General features: G+C 44.5%; 2 protein-coding genes and 1 pseudogene across 2 annotated transcripts in view; 1 reads left to right on the plus strand and 2 right to left on the minus strand.

Moving 5' to 3' along the window:
* The window catches only part of LOC144697901 (uncharacterized), a 292,792-nt gene that overhangs the window by 209,854 nt on the left and 61,086 nt on the right, over positions 1–21,852 (minus strand). The gene's annotated exons all lie outside the window — the stretch shown is intronic.
* Positions 2,836–4,987, minus strand: LOC144697039 (uncharacterized; annotated as a pseudogene).
* Positions 13,956–15,970, plus strand: LOC144697109 (uncharacterized). Its single transcript, XM_078568932.1, has one exon. It carries the CDS (start codon positions 14,142–14,144, stop codon positions 15,009–15,011), a length of 870 nt encoding a protein of 289 aa, XP_078425058.1. The 5' UTR covers positions 13,956–14,141; the 3' UTR covers positions 15,012–15,970.

Genomic DNA, 21,852 nt, shown 5'->3' on the forward strand with positions numbered 1-21,852 from the left:
TTCAAGTACATTTTGACACTTAGCTTATTTTGACAATTTCAAGCTTGCAGTCTACCTGACTCCAAATGTAATTAAATCACACAGACAGGACCATCTACCCTCACACACATATACCTACTTTACAACAAACTAGCAAAATATTGTGAAAATTATTATACTTTTGTAACAGATAACACAACCTTGTTCGACCACAGCCTTCACTGAAATAGGATAGTGGTTCTTTGAACAAAGTCACCAAACATGGAAAAGTTGGATAGTCGGCAGTTGAGTAGGAAAAGGGCTGATGGAGCAGGAGCTGGGTCTCATAGACAAGGTGAGCACTGAGAGGGTATGAGGGGAGATTGGAGAGAAACTGAAGAAAGATGTGAGTTCAGGGCTTGGCAAGGGGCAGTTTTAGAGACAGTTTGGATCAGTGGGCTAGTAGAAGGGAGGAAAGCAGCAGAGTCAACTGATCAGATTGCCTTAATCTTAGTGACAAAGAAGCTCCATGAGCTCCTCACACTTGTTGGAGGTGAGGATGGAGGAGAGAGCAGAGAGAAAGAACACTTCAAAAGGAATTAACTTAGTTTAGAGATATTAAAAAGACTCAACAGGCTGTGTTTAAAACAAAGTGGGTTTCTTTGAATTTTATGCAGAAAATGAGCTCCAATTACAGGACTGGAGTTTATTAACATCAGCAGAAACAGAACCCAATGAACATATTTCAGTCCTGAATATGCTTCACAGCAAAGTCCAATCACTGTAGTAACTTGTGAACTTGCTGGTGTCTCAGCAGGGTGGAGGAGTGAGTGAATCCCTTCCCGTACATGGAACAGCTTAACGGCCTCTCCCCATTGTGAATTTGTTGATGTTTCTGTAGGTAGGATGAATGAGTGAATCCCTTCCCACACCTGGAGCAGGTCAATGGCCTGTCCCTATTGTGAAAGCGTTGGTGCCTCAGCAGGTCTGATGAATGAGTGAATGCTTTCCCACACTCAGAGCAGGTAAAGGCCACTCCCTGGTGCGAATTTATTGATGTTTCTGCAGGTCGGTTGAACAAGTGAATCCTTTCTCACACTCGGAGCAGGTAAACGGCCTCTCTCCAATGAACCCACTGAGGTCTCACCAGCTTAGTTGAATTAATGAATCCCTTACCACACTCGGAGCAAGTGAACGGCCTCTCCCCAGTGTGAATGCACTGGTGTGTCAACAGGGTGGATAACTGAGTAAATCTTTTCCACACACTGAACAGGTGAATGCTCTCTCCCCACTGTGACAGCATCAATGAATTTCCAGCTCAGATGGAGATCTGAATTTCTTCCCACAGTACCCACATTTCCACGGTTTCTCCATGGTGTCAGTGTCCTTGTGTTTCTTCAGATTGGACAATCAGTTGCAGCCTCATTCACACACACTTGTGTACAGCTTCTCCCCAACGTGAATGGTGTGATTTTTTTTTTCAGCTGTGTAACTGGTTAAAGTTCTTTCCAGTCAGTTCACACTCTCACTCAGGAGTGCGTGAATGTCTTGCTGTTTTTCCAGTCACACTAATGTTTGAAATGTTCTCTCACAGACAGAACTAACACTTTTCCTTCCACATTCAAAGGCTGATAATATTCAGGTCCTGTTGAACCGAGTGACTCTGTCAGGTCTCAGTGTGATGTTTGTTATGATTTTCCCATCTGTAAATCCTCCCCTTCTAACTCCCTGTAAAAAGAGTTCAGAAAACTCTTCATTTTAAATACAGGATAGAAATTCTGAAGAAGCCTTCCAGCTCCAGCACCCGCACAACGCATCCTTCAGTCACAGCCCAGTCCCGCCCCTCATTTGTTCCGATTGGTTGGAAGGCCAGCTATTCCCGTTCGGTCCTCCAGGCCTACACCTCTTCCTATTGGTCCGGCTCTGCCGTCAATCAGCCGGGCTTTGTGAGGTATCAGGTGAGAGGTCACTGTCGGGAGCGGGTTATTAAACCCCGGGCGGGGTTTACAAATCCCGAGTGGGGCCCCAGAGCCGAATATTAAACAATGAACATTCTCCACTCTCACTATCCGCCGCTTCCAGCTTCTCTCCGGGAACAATCTCAAACAAAGAGACCAGGACCCTCCAAGCATGCGCGATCCACCCGGCCAACCCGCGGCAGATAGAGCGGTTTTGTCTCAGCACGGGATTGTGGGTAACCAGCCCGCCATTAGCGACAGGGTCTCCGTTAATCTCAGTCTCAATCTGGGCAATTGAGGGTGAGGTTCTGCTGATGTAGGGATTGTAAAATAAAAAAAATCAATGTCTTTCTCGTAGCATCCGCATCCTGCAATATTGGCAATGAACATAAAACAAAAACAGAATTACCTGGAAAAACTCAGCAGGTCTGGCAGCATCGGTGGAGAAGAAATCAGTTAACGTTTCGAGTCCTCATGACCCTTCGGCAGAACGTTTTTTGTTTTGTTTTGGATTTCCAGCATCCGCAGTAGCTTTTAGCTTTTTGGCAATGAACCTGTTTCATTAGGTCTGTAAAAGAGGTGAGGGTGCAGGAGACAGGGGAAAAGGAGAGCACTTCAAAAGGAATTAACTTGTGTTAGAGATATTAAAAAAGACTCAAAAGACAGTGTTTAACAAAAGCTGATTTATTTGAGTTTTATCCAGAATATTACCTATAGTTGGGCTTGAGTTTATTAACATCAGCAGAAACAGGTCGGAGTTCAGTCTTGCATGTGACAATCACATTCACTGGTGACTCAGGACATGGGACAAAAAAACAAATCCATTCCCACATTCACACCAGGTACATGGCCTCTCCCCACTGTGAATTTTCTAGTGTAATGAGTTCAGGTGAATAGTGAACACACTCCCACAGTGAAAACACCTGAGTGGTCTGTCATCAGTGAGAACAAGTTGATGGAACATCAGTTCCTGGGAGCCTGCATAACACTTCCTGCATTCTGGGAATTTAAAAGACCTTCCATCGGTATGAACATGCGGGTGTTCCAATAGGATGGCTGAGCGAATTTCTTCCCTCACTCGGGGAGGTGAATGGCCTCTCCCTCGTGTGAACTCACTGGTGTTTCAGCATGTTGGATGACCGAATGAATTCCTTCCCACACTCAGTGCAGGTGAATTGCCTTTCCCCAGTGTGAACCTCCTGGTGTCTCAGCAGGTTGGTTGCATTAATAAATCCCTTCCCACACTTGGGGCAAGTGAACGGCCTCTCTCCAGTGTGAACTCGCTGATGTGTCAGTAGGTCGGATGACTGAGTGAATCCCTTTCCACACTCAGAACAGGTGAATGGTCGCTCCCCAGTGTGAATTCGCTGATGTACAATGAGGACAGATGATTGCCTGAACCCAGTCCCGCAGTGAGAGCACCTGAACGGTCTCTCGTCAGTGTGAACACATCGATGGTACATCAGTTCCCCGGAACTTTTATAGAACTTTCCGCAGTCTGGACATTTAAAAGGTCTCTCATCAGTATGAACTTGCTGGTGTGTGTGCAGGTGGGACAACTGAACGAATCCTTTCCCTCACCTAGAGCAGGTGAAAGGTCTCTCCCCAGTGTGAAGTCGCTGGTGTTTCAGCAGGTGGGATGACTGAGTGAATCCCTTTCCGCAATCAGTGCAGGTGTATGGCCTCTCACCTGTGTGACTGCGCTGGTGTTTCTGCAGTTGGGATGACTGAATGAATCCCTTCCCACAGTCGGAGCAGGTAAACGGTCTCTCCCCAGTGTGAACTCTCTGGTGTGTCAAGAAGTGCAATGACTGAGTGAATCCCTTCCCACACTCAGAGCAGGTGAATGCCCTCTCCCCAGTGTGACTGCACTGGTGTGCCAGCATAGCGGATGACTGGGTGAATCCCTTCCCACATTTGGAGCAGATGAATGGCCTCTCTCCAGTGTGACTACGCCGATGAGTTTCTAGCCTAACTGGATAATCAAATCCCTTCCCACAGTCCCCACATTTCCACAGCTTCTCCACATTCTGGCTGCATTTATGCTTTGACAGGCCAGAGGATCGGCTGAAGCCTCGTCCACACACAGAACACATGTACGGTTTCTCTCTGCTGTGAACAGTGCTTTTTCCATCCATGTTCAAAATCTGAAGATATTCGAATTATGATAAAATTGGTGACTCCGTCAAATCCTGATGTGATGTTTGGGTTTATTTTTCCAACTCCAAATCCTCCCCTTCTAATACCCTGTGAAATTGATTTAAAACAGTAAAAAGGGAGTGAAAGAGAACCCACAAAAACACAAAGGCAAGGTTGTGAAATCGAGCTGAAGGAATCTGGTAATTTTGTGGGGCCAGCACTAGGGAAAAGTGACCATGAAAACTACTGGATTGTGAAAAGAACCCAACTGGTTCATTCACGTCCTTTGGGGAGGGGAACCTGCCACCAGGTCTGGGCTGACACAAAACTCTGGCCTCTATGGAAGGAGAGAGAAGACAGATGAGGTGGAAGAGGCAGGAGGCCGAGGAGAAGCATTTCATGTACCTGAAACTCAACCGGAACTTTGACAGAATCTCCCAAACCCTCAACCTTCACCACCTAGAAGGCCAAGGTAGCAGGTGTATGTGAACACCATCACCTGCAAGTTCCCCTCCAACTCATACACCATCCTAGCTTGTCTGACATCCAGTACTGGATGAGCAGAAATTTACTCCACTTAAATATTGGGAAGACCAAAGCCATTCTCTTCAGTACCCATAACAAACTCCACTCCCTAGGCACTAACTTCATTCCTCCCCAGGCACTTGTCTGAGGCTGAAGTTCACAACTTTGGTGTAATATTCGATCCTGAGGTGAGCTTCCAACCACACATCTGCACCATCACCAAGACCGCCTCAGTAACATCGCCCAACTCCGCCCTAGTCTCAGCTCATCTGCTGATAGAACACTCATACATTCCTTTATTACTTCTAGACTTAACTATCCTAATGCACTTCTGACAGCCTCCCACATTCAACCGCCCTGTAATTTTTAGGTGATCCAAAACACTGCTGCCCGTGTGCTTACTCGCACCAAGTCTTGTTCACCCATCAGTCCTGTGCTCGCTGACCTAATAAAGCTCTGGGTTAAGAAGCATCTAAATTTTAAAATTCTCATCCTTGTTTACCGGCATGGCTGTGATGATCCCTCCCTTTGTAATCTCCTCCAGCCAGACAACCTTCGAAATCTTACAACTCATCTAATTCCGGCCACTTGAACATTCATGATTTGAATTGCTCCATCAGTGTTGGCCGTTCTTTCAGTTGCTCAGGTCCCAAGCTCTGGAATTTCCTTTCTAACTCTCTGCTGCTCTCTCCCTCACTTTCCTCCTTTGCGACACTCCTTACAAGCGCAATATAAATATAAATTGTTGTTGATCTGGACATATATCATTGTTTCTTCGTTGTCACTAGTGAGTAACCTGTAACTCCTTATCTAACAGCATTGTGGGAGCACCTTCACCACACGGACTGCTGAGGTTCAAGAAGGTCAAACATCATCTTATTCACAGGCAACTGGGAATTGGTAATATCTGCTGCTGGTCTTGTTAGTGACGCCCAAATCCCAAGAATACATTTTTAAAATATGCACTTGTAAAATAGGTTGAAAACATCTACAGAAATACCTGCTCCTAAAACAATATCCTTTTACATTGTGGGGACAGTGTCTGTTTGGCAAGCTGATCTCTCCTAGAATGTACTTCCCTTGACAATTTCATACTGGAAATTGCTGGGCTCGACTGGGTTCCAAAGTGCTCGGGGTTAAACCCAGCAGTTTCTCCTCCATCTCCACTCCAGCTAAACTGATGCAATAAAGGCTTTCAAAAGGGAATTGGATAAAATACCTGAAGAGAATAGAATTGCTGAGCTACAAGGACAGGATAGGGGAATGGGACGAGCTGATTGCTCTTGCAAAGAACCAGCACAGCCACAGTGGGCTAAATGGCCTCCTTCTGTATTGTAATTATACTATGAATGCATGAAGAAGGACCTACATTTGAACATACGAATTAGAAGCAGGAGAAGGCCAGTCGGCCCCTCAAACCTACTCCATCATTCAATAAGATCATGGTTGATCTGATCGTGGCCTCAATTCCACATTCCAACTCCCCCTGATAATCTACCATGGAGGCCAGGGACCAACCTCCCCAACCAACACCAACCCTGATACAATTCTGTGCTTAATTGGTTCATCTCTGTTTCTAGATTCAGTTCTTTGAGCAACACCTGCAATCAAACAAAAGCAAAATGCTGTGGTTACTGGAAATCTGAATTAAAAAGAGCAAATGCTGGAAATACTCAGCAGGTCAGACAGTAGCTGTGGAAAGAAAAAAGGAATTAATGTTAATGAATTACAGGAAATAAAAACGGAGCAGTATTTGATGGACAATATAAGCTCAGAAGCGGAAGAGAAATAATCTCTAATGGAGGAAAAACAATTCCTGACCACAGAAAGATAAAACTGGTAAATCAGTGGTGAATAACCAGGGGATACGCAGATGTGGAAACCTGATTTAGACACATTTGGCAGAGATAACAGTAAATTACCAAACATAACTAAAATACCACATTATTAGAGGCAGAGGAAGCTAGACAATGGCAGACAGGTGATTGGGGAGAGCAGATATGAAGCAGAGCAATAAATGAGAATGGATTCAGATCCACAGTAAAGGAACCACACCAGCCCCAGTATCATGGAACCAGAGCACAGCACTAAAAGCTCTAAACTGTAGATGCATGTTCAATAATACTCACCTCTGAAACAATTTCAAATTTAGAATCTACTGGAGCCTGCAGCTGAAAAGATATCAGGAGCACTGGAGTCAGAGAAAAATCTGGCAGTCTTTGAATCTTCCAACTCCCTGCAAAATGAAATTACAAAAGTCATAATTGTAGATGTGGTTAGAAATTCAGGAGAGACAAACACTTCTCTTGGTTTGAGTCTGCTGTGTGTAAATCCTCTCCTGCTAACTCCCTGTAAAAGGAGTTTCCAAAATCCATCCCTGTCCTCACAAGATAGAAATTTATATCATCTCCTGCTTGTAACTTAGGCAGCGACATACTTGCATTGGAGGCATTCAGAAAATTTTCATGAGGCTGATTCCTGGGATGAGGGGGTTTGTCTTATGAGGGAAGGTTGAACAAGTTGGGTCTGTAGTCATTGGAGTTTAGGAGAATGAGAGGTGAGCTTACTGAAATATGTAAGATTCTGAGGGGGCTTGACAGGATGGATCAAAAAGGTTGCTTCCACTCATGGGGGAATCTAGAATCAATGGGCACGGTTAAAAAATAAGGGTTCTCCCATTTAATGCTAGGATGAGGAGAAATTTCTTCTGAGGATTGTCAGTCTCTGGAAATATTTTCCCCACAGTGGGTGAGCAGTGGAGGCTGTTCATTGAACATATTCAATCCTGATTTAAACAGATTTTTGATCTACAAGTGAGTCAAGGGTTATATGGGGCTAGGTGGGTTGGGAGGTGGGAGGCATACAAGAAAGTGGCGTTAAGGCCACAGTCTGATCGACCGTGATCTTATTGAATGGTGGAGCATGCAAGATGGGCCAAATGGCCGACTGCGAATTCTGATGTTCTTATTCTTATGTTGTTAGGCCGGCCGCGCATTACCCCCCTGAAGATGGCGACAGTTAACCTGGGCCAGTCACCACCCCTTGTGTGCAGAATGACAATAAAATAAACGAGTCAATAATTTTCTCTCCTGGTCACCGGGACCCTGAGGCCCCGCCTACTCTGTTTCGTCACCGAGATGGCCGCGCATGCGCTCCAGTCCCCGCTGAACCAAGCTCGCGGCTGGGCCTGTTCCCGGGGAAAAGAAACCGAGACCCACAAACGTGGGACTTGCAGGGCCTTACTCGGGCCCTGCGGCCTACACCAGGTGTTTACGAAGCCTCCCCGCTCCTCAGCTCCTGGCTCCATTCCTCCCTTCCCTTCCCTTCCCACGCCGACTCGCCGGCTCCATTCCTCCTCTCGCTTTCCCGACCTGATCCGCTCGCTCTCATCCATTTCCAATCGCGTCGGTCACCCTCGCACGGCTTCTGAGCAAAGTGACACTGCGCATGCTCCTGGAAGTCCAGCACTGCACCTGCGCACTGGACTCCTGTAGAGTGAATAGGGCATATTCGTAGCCGCAGGGAATGTTGGGTGACAGCAGCGCCATTGGAACATCGAAATGCACAACAGAAAATAATATTATTACGCAATAGAGATAAAATAATAAAAACAAATTCTTGTAAATCTGCGCGCTGCCCTGTTCCATACCCAAAATGTCTTAAACGGCTGCTCTCCTGTGGGAAAATGCTGAGCTTTTAAAGCTTTTCCCACTGGTTCCCCTTTCACTCCTCCCCAGAAACTGCTGATTCTGGCTGGGTTCAAACCCACTGGTTCCTCTCTCTTACTCGGCCTATCCCCAGATACTGAATATTCACTGTTTTATAGAATGATGCAGCACAGATGGTCCATCATACCTGTGCTGGTTGTTTGGAAGATCTAGTGAATTAATTCCACAGACCTGTTGGCATTGTCACATCCATGTATATCTGCTGTAATAATGCAGGAGGTGAATGGAAAAGGCTCTCCAGGTGGATGCTTCTCAGACACACTCACCCCTGTGGAAAGATCGATTGACCAGTGAACTGGGCAGCTATTAAGGGTTCACTAAAATAAAAACAGAAATTGTGGGAAAACTCAGCAGGTCTGGCTGCACCTATGGAAAGAGAAACAGAGTTAATGTTTCGAGTCCAACATGATTCTTCTTCAGAACTGAACTGGACAGTCTTTTGTTCTTTATTCTGCCATTAAAACTGACTGGGTTTTGTTTCTTTATTACAACCGTTACCACTCCCTTTGCTCTTCGTTCCATTACACCTTTGTTATTTAATCTCTACCGCCCTCTAACCTATCCCTGACCTTCTCTTTTATTCTATCTGACACTGCCCTCTTCTTCAACAGCTTAAAACCCATCCTATTTCTATAGATAAAAGCAAAATACTGTGGATGCTGGAAATCTGAAACAAAAAATAGAAAATGTTGGAAAAACTCAGCAGGTCTGACAGCATGTGTGGAGAGAGACACAGGGTTGACTTATCGAGTCCATATGACTCTACTTCAGATCCACCCTATTTCTACCTCACGTCAGTCCTGAAGAAGAGTCATACTGGACTCTAAACATTAACTCTGTTTCTCTCTCCACAGATGCTGTCAGAGAATCCTTCAAAAAACACCCAAGAAGCTTGACAACATCCAAGACAAAGCAGTCCGCTTGATTGGCACCCCTTCCACGAACATTCACTCCCTCCACCACCACATAGTGACAGCAATGTGTACCATCTATAAGGTACACTGCAGAAACTCACGAAGGCTCCTTAAACACCTCCTTTCAAGCCCACGACCACAACCATCTAGAAGGACAAGGGTATTAGACACATGGGTTCACCACAACCTGGAATATCCCCTCCAAGCCACCCACCATCCTGACTTGGAAATATATCACTGCTCCTTCACTGTTGCTAGGTCAAAATCCTTTCCTAACAGCACTGTGGGTGTATGTACATCACATGGACTGCAGCGGTTCAAGAAAAAAATTCACCACCATCTTCTGCAAGGCAATTAGGGATGGGCAATAAATGCTGGCCCAGCCAGTGAAGCCCACAACCCATGAATGAATAAAAAAAATCCCAAGTCATTCGGAGTTTGGAGTAGTTTCATTTCTGTATTTTGTTTTGCCAGAGGGGTAGCTTTTCTCTGAGTGAGTTACAACCAAAGGAGCTTTGAGAATAGTTGCCGATTGTTTCAGTGATGGTTTGAAGGACTGTGATGATAATAACCTCAGATTTTTGGGCTAAGTATTGTGTTGGGTATTTAATAAGGATGCTACAGCTGTCATGGGGAATCAAAGACACAGCAACAGTCTGATACAGTCCTTGTTCATAAAACCTAGACCAATCCACATAAACACCAGTGTAGTCTAACAGTGGTCCATTGGGGTGGAGTTCCAGGATTGTGACCCAGCGACAGTGAAGAAACAATGATATATTTACAAGTCAGGATGGTGAGTGGCTTGGTGGGGGGTGGGGGCGTGGGGGGGTGGGGGGGTGAATTTATAGGTGGTGGAGTTCCCATCCATCTGCTGCCCTTGTCCTTCTAAATGGTAGTGGTCATGTGTTTTGAAGGTGCTGTCGAAGGAGCCTTGGTGAATTCCTGCATCTTGTAGATGGTGCACAGTGCTGCTAGTGTGTGTCAGTGGTGTAGGGAGTGAATGTTTGTGGATGTGGTGCCAATTAAGAGGATTGCTTTGTCCTGGACGGTCAAGCTTCTTGAGTGCTGTGGGAGCTCACTCATTCAGGCAAGAGGGGAGTATTCCATCACACTCCTGACTTGTGCCTTGTAGATGGTGGACAGGCTCTGTGGAGTCAGGGGGTGAGTTACTCATTGCATGATTCCTAGCGTCTGACCTGCTCTTGTAGCCATAGCATTTATATGGCTAGTCCAGTTCAGTTTCTGGTCAATGGTAACCCCCAGGATGCTCATAGTGGGAAATTCAGTGATCATAATGCCATTGAACATTAAAGGGCGATGGTTGGATTCTCTCTTGTTGGAGATGATCCATTGCTTGACACTTGTGTGGTGCGAATATTACTTACCACTTGTCAGCCCAAGCCTGGATATTGTCCAGGTCTTGCTGCATTTGGACATGGACTGCGTCAGTATCTCAGGACTGGCAAATGGTGCTGAACATTGTGCAATCATCAGCGAACATCTCCACTTCTGACCTTATGATGGAAGGGAGGTCATTGATGAAGCAGCTGAAGGTGGTTGGGCCGAGGACACTATCCTGAGGAATTCCTGCAGTGATGCCCTGGAGCTGAGATGACTGACCTCCAACAACCACAACCATCTTTCATTGTGCTCGGTATGGCTCCAACCAGCGGAGAGTTTTCCCCTGATTCCCATTGACTCCAGTTTTGCAAGGGCTCCTTAATGCCACACTCTGTCAAATGCAGCCTTGATGTCAAGGGCAGTCATTCTCATCTCACCTCGGGAGTTCAGCTCTTTTGTCCACGTTTGAACCAAGACTGTAATGAAGTCAGGAGCTAAGTGGCCCGGGCGGAACCCAAATTGGACGTCAGTGAGCAGATTATTGTTTCTATAAATGACGAATACTAGGGGACCCAGCACTGATCCCTGTGGTATGACACTGGCTTCCAGTCACGAAAGCAACCTTCTGTCATCATCCTCTGTCTCCTACAACTAAGCCAATTTTGAATCCACCTTATCAAATTACCCTGTATCCCATGTGCATTTCCCTTCTTTATAAGTCTCCCATTTGGGACCTTGTCAAAGGCTTTACTGAAATCTATATAAACTACATAAACTGCACTACCCTCATCTACACACCTGGTCATCTCCTCAATAAGTTGAATCAAATTTGTTAGGCATGACTTCCCTCTGACAAAGCCATGCTGACTGTCCCTGATCAAACCTTGCCTGATTGATTACTATTTGAAGCTTAAGTAGTGTGAGTCATCTCAGCTCACCTCAGCTCTATTTAAGAAAGGGACTATTAGAAGCACACAAGCAGGAGAGAGACCTCATCGTGAGTGAGACACAGCCAGAGTGAGTGTGGGTCTTGACAATTTGCTGCACAGTGGGAATTGAATTGGTAAGTCTTTCTCTTTAATTTCTCTGAGTTCAGTAGTTTAGTTAAAAGGTTGCTCAGGTAGCTGATTCACCTGACTGTGTGACAGTTAACTGTCAATCACCTGAAGTATGATTAGGGCCTGAATAGGTGTTGATTACTTTTTGAAGCTATATTCAAGACATTACTGCAGTCGATCCTCTCTGATTATCACCAGACTTGACCATGTCTCTATTTATATTGTACATGACCCTGTTATTTGTGCCCTTGATGCTGTCTCAGTTACAAACAAGAACATGTTTCTGTTTATGTTTCATTAGACCCTGTCTCAGTTATTTGACCATGTCTCTAATTATATCTACCTGTATTACATGAGGCCCTGTATTAGTAACATTACTAACAATTCGAAAGTACTTAATTAGATGTAAAGTGTTTTGACACATTTGGTGATCATGAAATGAGCTATATAAATGCAAATATTTCTTAATATTATTTTGAACTGTACTAGACCCTGTCCTGGTTTATAGTACACCAGACCCGGTGTACTGATTACTGCACTGGACCCTGTCCCTGTTTATAGTGCACTTGGCCCTGTTGTGCTTTTAACTTACCTTGGCAATGGCTCAGTTATTGCCACATAAGACGAGCCCACTATTTGCACTACACTAGGCCCTGTCAAAGCAGCTACTGCAGTCGACTGTGCCACTGTAATTTGGGCCCTCTGTCTGTTACATTACAGTGGGCCATATCACAATATATCTTAGTTATTATTGCACTAGTCAGACCATGTCTTACTTAATATTCCACTAGGCACCATCCTTTTCATTACTGCACTAGATCAGGTCTTGGTTTATTTTACTCCTCCTGCTGTATCAGTAATCACTGCACTGGACCCTGTCTCAGTTGAGATTAACCTGGGCCCTGTAAATGCGAGTAGGCTCTTTCCACTTGGATTAGGAGAGTTAAACATGAGAGGACATGGCTTTAGGGTGAAAGGGGAAAGGGGGAACATTAGGGGGAACTTCTCCACTCAGAGAGTGGTGAGAGTGTGGAATGAGCTACCATCTGACGTGGTAAATGCCGGCTCACTCTTAAGTTTTAAGAATAAATTGGATAGATACATGGATGGGAGAGGCCTGGAGGGTTATGAACTAGGTGCAGGTCAATGGGACTAGCGGAATAATATTTCGGCACAGACTATAAGGGCCAAATGGCCTGTTTTCTGTGCTGTAGTGTTCTATGGTTCGATGGTTCTGTCTCAGTCAACCCTCCGCTAGACCCTGTCTCAGTTTATATTAACCTAGACCCTGTATCAATAATCAATTGCAGGGTTATGGAGAAAAGGCGGTAGAGTGTGAACAACTAAGTGATGTTAGAAGATAAGACCGGCCAATTGTCCTCCTTCTCTGGTGGAACCATTGTTTGATTCTTATACTAATGGCAGTCGGAGTTCCCACAATCCATCGCGCTCCAGAAACCGCTCTATCCAACTCGCTCCTTTCCCCAGGCGCTGAGAGTGCGCATGCTCCCCAGGGGCCAGCCGCGGGGCGTTCTGGGCGGCTCCTTTGTTGCGAGTCGAACTCGGTAGAAACGGGAGAAGAAACTGGGAAGCGGCGGCGAGGATGGGGGAGGCGCTGCAGCATCGCTTTAATGGGCAGCCCCGACCCCCAGTCCCCCAGCCCGGGGAGATCACCGCACGGCCGCCGGGTCCGGCCGCTCTCATTCGGCCTCTGAGAGCCGCACTCGCTGTTCCTGAGGCTGCGCTCGCCCCTCGCTCAGTTTCCCCATTGAATCCTGTTTCTCTCCTTGTTTTTCCCAACTCAGATTCACCGCCTCATTTTCTTTTCTCCCTCTGAGCCCCTGAACTTCATCTGACAGGGTCATGTTGGAGAGCGGGCATTGACTGTCCTGGGAAACAACAGCAAGAGGAGCTCAGAGGCCGGAGGAGCAAAGGGAGCAGCAACTTCAGTCACCAATCGGGGGGGATTGAGGACTGGACCCTGAGTCAGTCAGTCAGTCAGGGGAGTCAGAGTGAACCCCTGGGGAATCAGTCATCTCTGGAAAAATTAAATGAGTATCTCTTTTATCAACAACATTATTTAACATTTATCAGTTTATTTATTTTTTATTCTTTGTTATCTCAAACCCAGGACATCGCTGCAGGAATTCCTCAGGACAGTATCCTGGGCTCAACCATCTTCAGCTGCTTTATCAATAACCTTTTTTCCATCATAAGTCAGACTTGGGAATATATTGCCGTTCCTTCATTGTCGCTGGGTCGAAATCCTGGAACTCCCTAACAGTGCCAACACCACATGGACTACAGCAGTTCGAGGAAGTGAACAGGAAGATTTGCTGACAGGAAACTCAAACCAAAAATCACGTCAAAACCTGACAAATTCACTCAATACATCAGGTGCTGGATGTCATTGAACCTTTAATGAGAAATGTTTTAACCAATTGCACAGCCTGAAAAAACATCTAATCATTCACAGCGGGGATAAACTGTGTATGAGGTTTGGTCTGACCATCCAACATGGACAGCCAGGAAGACACCGGCACCATGGAGAAACCGTGGAAATGTGGGGACTGTGGGAAGGGATTTGGTTCCCCATCAAAGCTGGAAATTCATCAACGCAGCCACACTGGGGAGAGGCCGTTCACCTGCTCCATGTGTGGGAAGGGATTCACTAATTCATCCAACCTGATGAGACACCAGCACATTCACACTGAGCAGAGTTCAGTCATCTGCTCCGTGTGTGGGAAGGCAATCGGTCATTCATCAAACTTTCAGAGGCACCAGCAAACTCACAGTGGAGAGAGACCGTTCACCTGCTCCGTGTGTGGGAAGGGATTCACTCAGTCATCCTACCTGCTGACACACCAGCGTATTCACACGAGGGAGAGTCCGTTCATCTGTTCCTTGTGTGGAGAGGGATTTAATCAATTATCCAGGCTTCTGAATCATCAGAGAATTCACACTGGGGAAAGTCCATACACCTGCTTTATCTGTGGCAAGGGATTTAATCGACCATCCAAACTACTGACACACCAGCGAATTCACACTGGGGAGAGGCCATTCACCTGCTCCATGTGCGGGAAGGGATACACCAATTCATCTGACCTGTTGACACATCAGCGAGTTCACACTGGCGAGAGGCCATTCACATGTTCCATGTGTGGAAAGGGATTCATTCGGTCATCCCACCTTCTGACACATCAACTTGTTCATACTGATCAGAGACCTTTTAAATGTTCTGAGTGTGAGAAGACCTTTAAAAGTAAAAAGGATCTGCTGACACACCAGCGAGTTCACACTGGGGAGAGGCCATTCACTTGCTCCTTGTGTGGGAAGGGATTCACTCAGTCATCCACCCTGCTGACACATCAGCGAGTTCACAAATGACTATGGGGATTGAAATCTGTGGTTACTGTTGCTGTTAATCCTGTTCAGGATTGAATTCTTTCATTCTGACAGCTGGAGTTTGTTTCTGCTGAAATATAATTGTGCAAAGATGGGTGGCAGCTCAGAAGACTGGATAGAATTTAAAAAAAGAAAAGAATGATTGAAAGATTAATAAAGAGAGAAAAAGTCGAGTACGAGAGAAAGTGAGGTAGAAATATAAAGACAGATAGTAAAAGTAAATATTGATATTTAAAAATGAAAAGAGTTAACAAAGTGAGGGTTGCTCCTATAGAAAGTGAATCTGGGGAGTTAATAATGGAAAATAAGGAGATGGCAGATGCATTGAACAGGTATTTTGCATCGTCTTCACTATAGAGGATACAAGTAACATGCCAGGAATGGCTATAAATCAGGAATTGGAAGGGAGGGAGGAGCTCAAGAAAATTACAATCACCAGGGAAGTGGTACTGAGCAAATTGTTGGAGCTGCGGGCTGACAAGTTCCCCTGTCCTGAAGGATTTCATCCTCGGTTCTTAAAAGAAGTGGCTGGTGAGATAGTTGATGCATTGGTTTTAATTTTCCAAAATTCGCTAGATTCGGGGAAGGTTCCATCAGATAGGAAAATAGGAAGTGTAACTCCTTTATTCAAGAAGGGAGGGAGACAGAGAGCAGGAAACTATAGGCCAGTTAGCTTAACATCTGTCATAGGGAAAATATTAGAAGCATTATTACAGGGCACTTAGATAAATTCAAGGTAATCAGGCAGAGTCAACGAGGTTTTGTGAGAGGGAAATCATGCTTAACCAATTTATTGGGGCTCTTTGAAGAAGTAATAGGTGCTGTGGATAAAGGGGAACTGGTGGATGTACTGTACCTATATTTCCAGAGGGCATTTGATAAGGTGCCTCATTAAAGGTTATTGCAGAAAATGAAATCTCATGGTGTACGGGATAACATATTGAACAGAAGATTAGCTAGCTAACCGGAAGCAGAGAGCAGACATAAATGGGTCTTTTTCTGATTAGCAGGATGTGATGATTAGTGTGCCACAAGGATCAGTGCTGGGACCTCAACTCTTTATAATTTATATAAATGATTTGGATGAAGGAACCAATGGTATGGTTGCTAAATTTGCTGATGACACATAGGTAGGAAAATAAATTGTGAAGAGGACATAAGGAGGCTACAAAAGGATACAAATAGGTTAGGTGAATGGGCAAAATTCTGGCAAATGGAGTATAATGTGGGAAAATGTGATAGTGTCCATTTTGGCAGGAAGGATAAAAAAGAAGCATATTATTTAAATGGTGAGAGATTGCAGAGCTCTGAGATTCAGAGGGATCTGTGTGTCCTAGTGCATGAATCGCAAAAGGTTAGTGTGCAGGTACAGCAAGTCATTAGCAAAGCTGAAAGAATATTATCTTTCATTGCAAGGGAAATTGAATACAAGAGTAGAGAGGTTATGCTTCAGTTATACAGGGCACTGGTGAGCCCACATCTGGAGTACTGTGTGTAGTATTGGTCTCCTTATTTAAGGAATGATGTAAATGCATTGGAAGCAGTTCAGCGAAGGTTTAGTTGATCATTACCAGGAATGAGTGGGTTGTCTTATAAGGAAAGATTGAACAGACTAGGCTTGTATCTGCTGGAGTTTAGAAGGGTAAGAGGCAACTTTATTGAAACACATAAGATCATGAGGGGTCTTGTCAAGGTGGATGTGGAAAGGATGTTTACTCTTCTGAGAGAATCTTTAACTAGGGACCACTCTTTAAGGGGTCGCCCATTTAAGTCAGAGATGAGGAATTATTTTTTCTCTCGTAGGGTTGTGAGACTTTGGAATTCTCTTCCTCAAAAGGCAGTTGAGACAGAATTTTTGAATATATTTAAGGCAGAGGTAGATAGATTCTTGATAAGCAAGGGGGTGAAAGGTTATCGGGGTCGGCAGGAATGTGTAGTTGAGATTACAATCAGATCAGCCATGATCTTATTGAATGGTGGAACAAGCCCGAGGGGCCGAGTGGCCTACTCCTGCTCCTAATTCGTATGTTCGTATATAAGTTAATAAACCATATCAATGGGCTGCTGTTTAATATTCTGGATAAATGTCACATAGCATGTCAAACTTTGTTTTTCACACATTGTTGTACAATTTTGTCTTTCGTACCTGAATGTTTAACATCACCTGGCTGGAGCTCAGAAAGGACAATCTGGGGGAGGATCATATGGCAGGAACAAAACTTCAGCCTGGACACAGTCCTTCAGGGTGACACTGAGAGGGCCAAATGACACTTTGGTCTTTTTCATATTTCTTCAACCACAGCAAAACGCACATGTGGATTAATGCTGAGGTGTGTGAGAAATGTGTCACAGCCACTTCTGTGCAGTACATACAGCCTAAAGATGACCAAGGTCAGGCTGTGGAGTCCAAGGTCACATAGAAAAATGGATGGAAAAATACAAACTCCCTGTAAATCTAACCTTCTGATTTCTGTTTGGAATCATTGGAATCAAAACTCCCAGGCACCGAGTAGCAGGCTCCTTTACAACTGTGGTTGTTAAATCAGAGATTGGTGTAAAACTGTGTTCCTGACTGAAACTGAAATGGCAGGAATAAGTCTCCAGTTTAAAAATGACTGTGGTGATTATTCTGTGAAGTTTTTAAGATTTATTGGTGACAGTCCTGAGTCCACTACTTTAAGCCAATGTCAACAACAACTTGTATTGACATAGCACCTTTAACATAGTAAAACGTAGCTAAAAATAAATAGTGTAAAGTCTGTCTTAAAATAACACAAGGAGGAATTCACAGGATCCTTTTAACTCCTGGGACAATTATACAAGACATTTGATCTCCAGATAAAGAAGGACCTACACCATGTTTCCAAGAATTCCCTGCGAAATTGGTGTGTGTGTGTTCGATCCCAGGATTTTGTTGCAGTCTTCCTCAGTATTAACTATACTTCCCAATTTGGTAATCAATTAATTCATAAATAAATCAGTTCATCACTTCCTCATGTCATTGTTCACTCTGCTACTGAATTAAAGATTTAATGAACTGTACAACAAAGTTTTGTTAACTGGGAATTCTTATCTGTGATTTACTGTAATTCTGCACCCAAATGTTAAAATTGGGTTTCTGATTTCTGAGTCCAAATCATTTGTATAAATTTGAATAACAGTGGTTCCAGCATTGCTCCCTGTGGAACATCAATTCCCACCTTTTACCAGTCTGAGTCGCTACTCTTAACCTCTTCTCTCTGTTTTCTGTTTTGTAACCCGCTTGTTATCCATAACAGTGTGTACAAGGTGACCAAGACCAGGCTGTGTGGAGTGAAAGGCCAGGCAGCAGATGGATGGAAAGTTGGCTACAAAACCGAAATCAGAGGGTTAGATTTACAGGGAGTTTGGAGCCATCTTTTCATCCATTCTGCTCTGTGGCCTGACCTTCACCGAGACCATCAATATAAGGGGAATTATCCGTAATACCAATAGGAAAGTAGAGGCTGCAAATATGCAAAGATGTTCTGCATTGTCTAAAATCTCCCACCAGGGCTGATCACCAGAGTGGCCATAGACCACCTAATATCTATTGGTGGCTTAGCTTTTTGTCATTGTGTCTGTTCAAGATGTTGTCCATTATAGATTAAGGTTCAGAGAAAGTGCTGGAATTAGATAGTCAAAACTGCTTTGAGTCCCTGGAGGGTGATGTTTACTTGATTTTCTATAACTTTTTGGTCCTTGCAGACACTGATAATTTATCGCCAGTCTAAGACATAACCTGGTCCACCTGATCGATAGGAAGTGTATCCATGTGGGTCTGTGTGTATGTGTGTGTGTTGTGTCAAACCAAGTGGAAGGTCCCATGTCCTTTGTAACAACAGGAAGAGTCTGTTTTTTTACAAGATCCCTCCTTTCCCCTCACTATTATCCTCAGTTCAGAAAACACTTGTGTACATCATCCTCCAGCATGCTACTGTCTCCACTAAATACTTCCATCGGTCTTACCAACAGATAGGAATGGGATCACTGATATGACAGGAATAATTTCTGAAATGCTGTCATTCTGATTTTAAAGCTTCCTGGAGTAAGACATTGATCCAGATCTTCCCACTTAACACCAATCCATATTCCCATCTGAGTTCCAGATTTCAATGTGATTGTCCCATATGTTTAGCATCTGTCCATCTGTGAGAGATGATGGGAATGCAGCCTCAGAACTTTGGTGAGATCAGTTGAGATGATCTGCTGCACTTCATCAGATGGCTGAACAAGCCGATTCTGTAAAGGCAAAAGTGCCTCGTATGAAGGTTTTCCTTACTCGTGTTCTGGGAAGATCTCTGCTGACACCTTGTTTGTCTGTGTTGGAGTTTCTGAAACAACATGTCGCTGTGGTGGTGGACTCCTGCCCACAGCTGGTGTTTCCAATTGCATCAATCATCAGTTCACTTCCCACTTGTCATGATTAATATTGAGGGCTTTCATGTCTCATCTTTGAAGCTTTGTGATTGTGCGATATGGAAAACATGTTTAACCTCTTTAAACCTGGTTCAGCACATCCCCTCCACACACGTTACAACAAATTGTCTTTGAGATCAGTTTTTCCTTTACATTCTGTGTTGTTCTGAATATTAACCTTATCCTGACCTGTCCTAACTCTCCTGCCGGTTCATTTATTGAAACCAAGGACTCCCCTTGTTCTAATGGTGAATTCCCTGTCTGCCCAGTTATTCCTTTAAGTTTGTGCCTTGTTTCACCATGTTCCCACATTTCAGAAACAAATGTTGAAATATTTGCTCCACACCCACAGGGTTTCATCTGTTTAAAGCCACAACAGAAGGGTCCAGTTTTCTCTTGGAGTTTGAGGCAAATCAGCTTCCAAAATGATGCAGAGTTTCAGCCAATGAGGGAGATCCTGGTTAAGCCCGCCCCTCATTCACTCCAATTGGCTGGAGGGCCAGCCGCTTCCCTTTGGTCCTGCAGTCCTGCCACCTCTTCCTATTGATCCAGAGCTGCCGTCAATCACCCAGGCATTGTGATGGGGGCATGCGCAGTGTGTCTGCTGGAGCTGGACATCAGTGCGCAGGTGCAACCCCGCCTCGAGTTTGGAGCATGCGCAGTGTGAGTGAGGGCGAAGGAAAGCTGCTTGTTTGTCAGGTCCGGAGCCGGTAAGATAATGGGCGGAATTGAGGGAGAGATGCAGCCGGTGGGTGGACGGGCAGGTTTCGTAAACACCTTGAGCCGTTCTGAAGCCAGAATAACCAGCTACCGGTTCCTCGCTGGTATCTGTGGGCGGCAGTTGCCCCGATCCACGTTCCTCGGTGAGAGACCCGGATTAACGGCCGCCATCTTGTTCAGCAGGGCGCATGCGCGGTCATCCGTGTCCCTGTCAGCAGGAGGAGAGAATATTGAGCATTTCTATCCTGGACTGACAGGGATGGGTTTTGGAAACTATCTTTACAGTGGGTTAGAAGGGGAGGATTTACACACAGCAAACTCAAATCAAGAGAAATGTTTGCCCCTTCTCAGTTTCCATCCTGGATTTATAGTGATGATTATTGTAAATTTACAGGACACTGGAAGTGGAGGATTGACAGACGGGAAACTCAAATCAAACATCTGACAGAGTCATTCAATTCATCAGAACCTGAATATCACCAAAGTTTGAATGTAGAAGTGAAACAGCTTGTCTGTAGACAAAGATTTCAGGTAAGCATGAGAATAATGAACTCCAGTGGGGTAAGAATGGATCTGACCCAGTTAAGTTGGAAACAAAGGTTGGCAGGTGAAACTGGAACTGAAAAATTGGCTGCTTTGAAATAAGAAATAGTTTGGACACACGAGGCAAAAGATCGGGGAAAGAAATCCAGAGGTCTCACAATGACAAAAACAACAGAGATTAAGATGAAGAAGAAAAAGGTGTACTTTATTGCAGATGTCAGGTGTAAAGTAGAACCAAGCTGAATAAAAAAAGGTTCAGAGCTGAATTGGAAAAGCAATTAAGAGAAGCAAAGAGAGAGTATGAAAAGAGATTGATGGCTAACATAGAAAGAAATTAAAATGTGTTCTATAGACATATAAAGGATGATGAAGGGATGGGTGGGGCTGATTTGGAACCACAAAGGGGATTCACACATGGAGGCAGGGGGCAAGGCTGATGTATTAAATTAATACTTAGCACCTGTATTTACTAAAGAAAAAGCCATTGCACAGGTCATGGTGAAAGAGGAGGTAGCTGAGACCCCTGAAGGGTTTAAAATTGATGAGGTATTGGACAGGCTGTCTATACTTAAAATGGACAATGTACCAGGATGATTTGCATCCTTGGATATTGAGGGAAGTGAGAGTGGGAATTGAAGAAGCACTGGCCAGAACTTTTCAATCTTCCTTATACTCGGGTGATGTCAGAGGACTGGGTAATTCCAAAGGTTCCACTCTTGTTCAGAAAGGGTCTAAAGATAAGCTCAGCAACTACAGGTCTATCAGTTTAACTTCTGTGGTGTGGAAGCTTCTAGAAACGATAATTCAGGACAAAATTAATAATGGCAAATCATGTTTATCTAAAATAAAAATAGGAAGTTCTGTAAAAACTCTGCAAGTCAGGCAGCATCTGTAGAGAGAGAAAAACAGAGTTAATGTTTCGAGTCCGATATGACTCTTCCTCAGAACCGGCTTATCTAACTTGCTTGAGTTTTTTGATGAGGCATCAGAGAGGGATGATGAGGGTAATTCTGTTTATGTGGTGTAGATGGACTTCCAAAAGGCATTTGATAAAGTGCTGCACAACAGACTTGTGAGAAAAGTTATAGCTCATGTGATCAAAGGGACAGTAACAACATGGATA

The sequence above is a fragment of the Cetorhinus maximus genome, chromosome 23, assembly GCF_964194155.1.
Source record: "Cetorhinus maximus chromosome 23, sCetMax3.hap1.1, whole genome shotgun sequence".
NCBI lineage: Eukaryota > Metazoa > Chordata > Chondrichthyes > Lamniformes > Cetorhinidae > Cetorhinus > Cetorhinus maximus.

Bases quoted from the DNA above. Each gene is read 5' to 3' on its own strand.
- LOC144697109 (XM_078568932.1), top strand. From the start codon at position 14,142: ATGGACAGCCAGGAAGACACCGGCACCATGGAGAAACCGTGGAAATGT.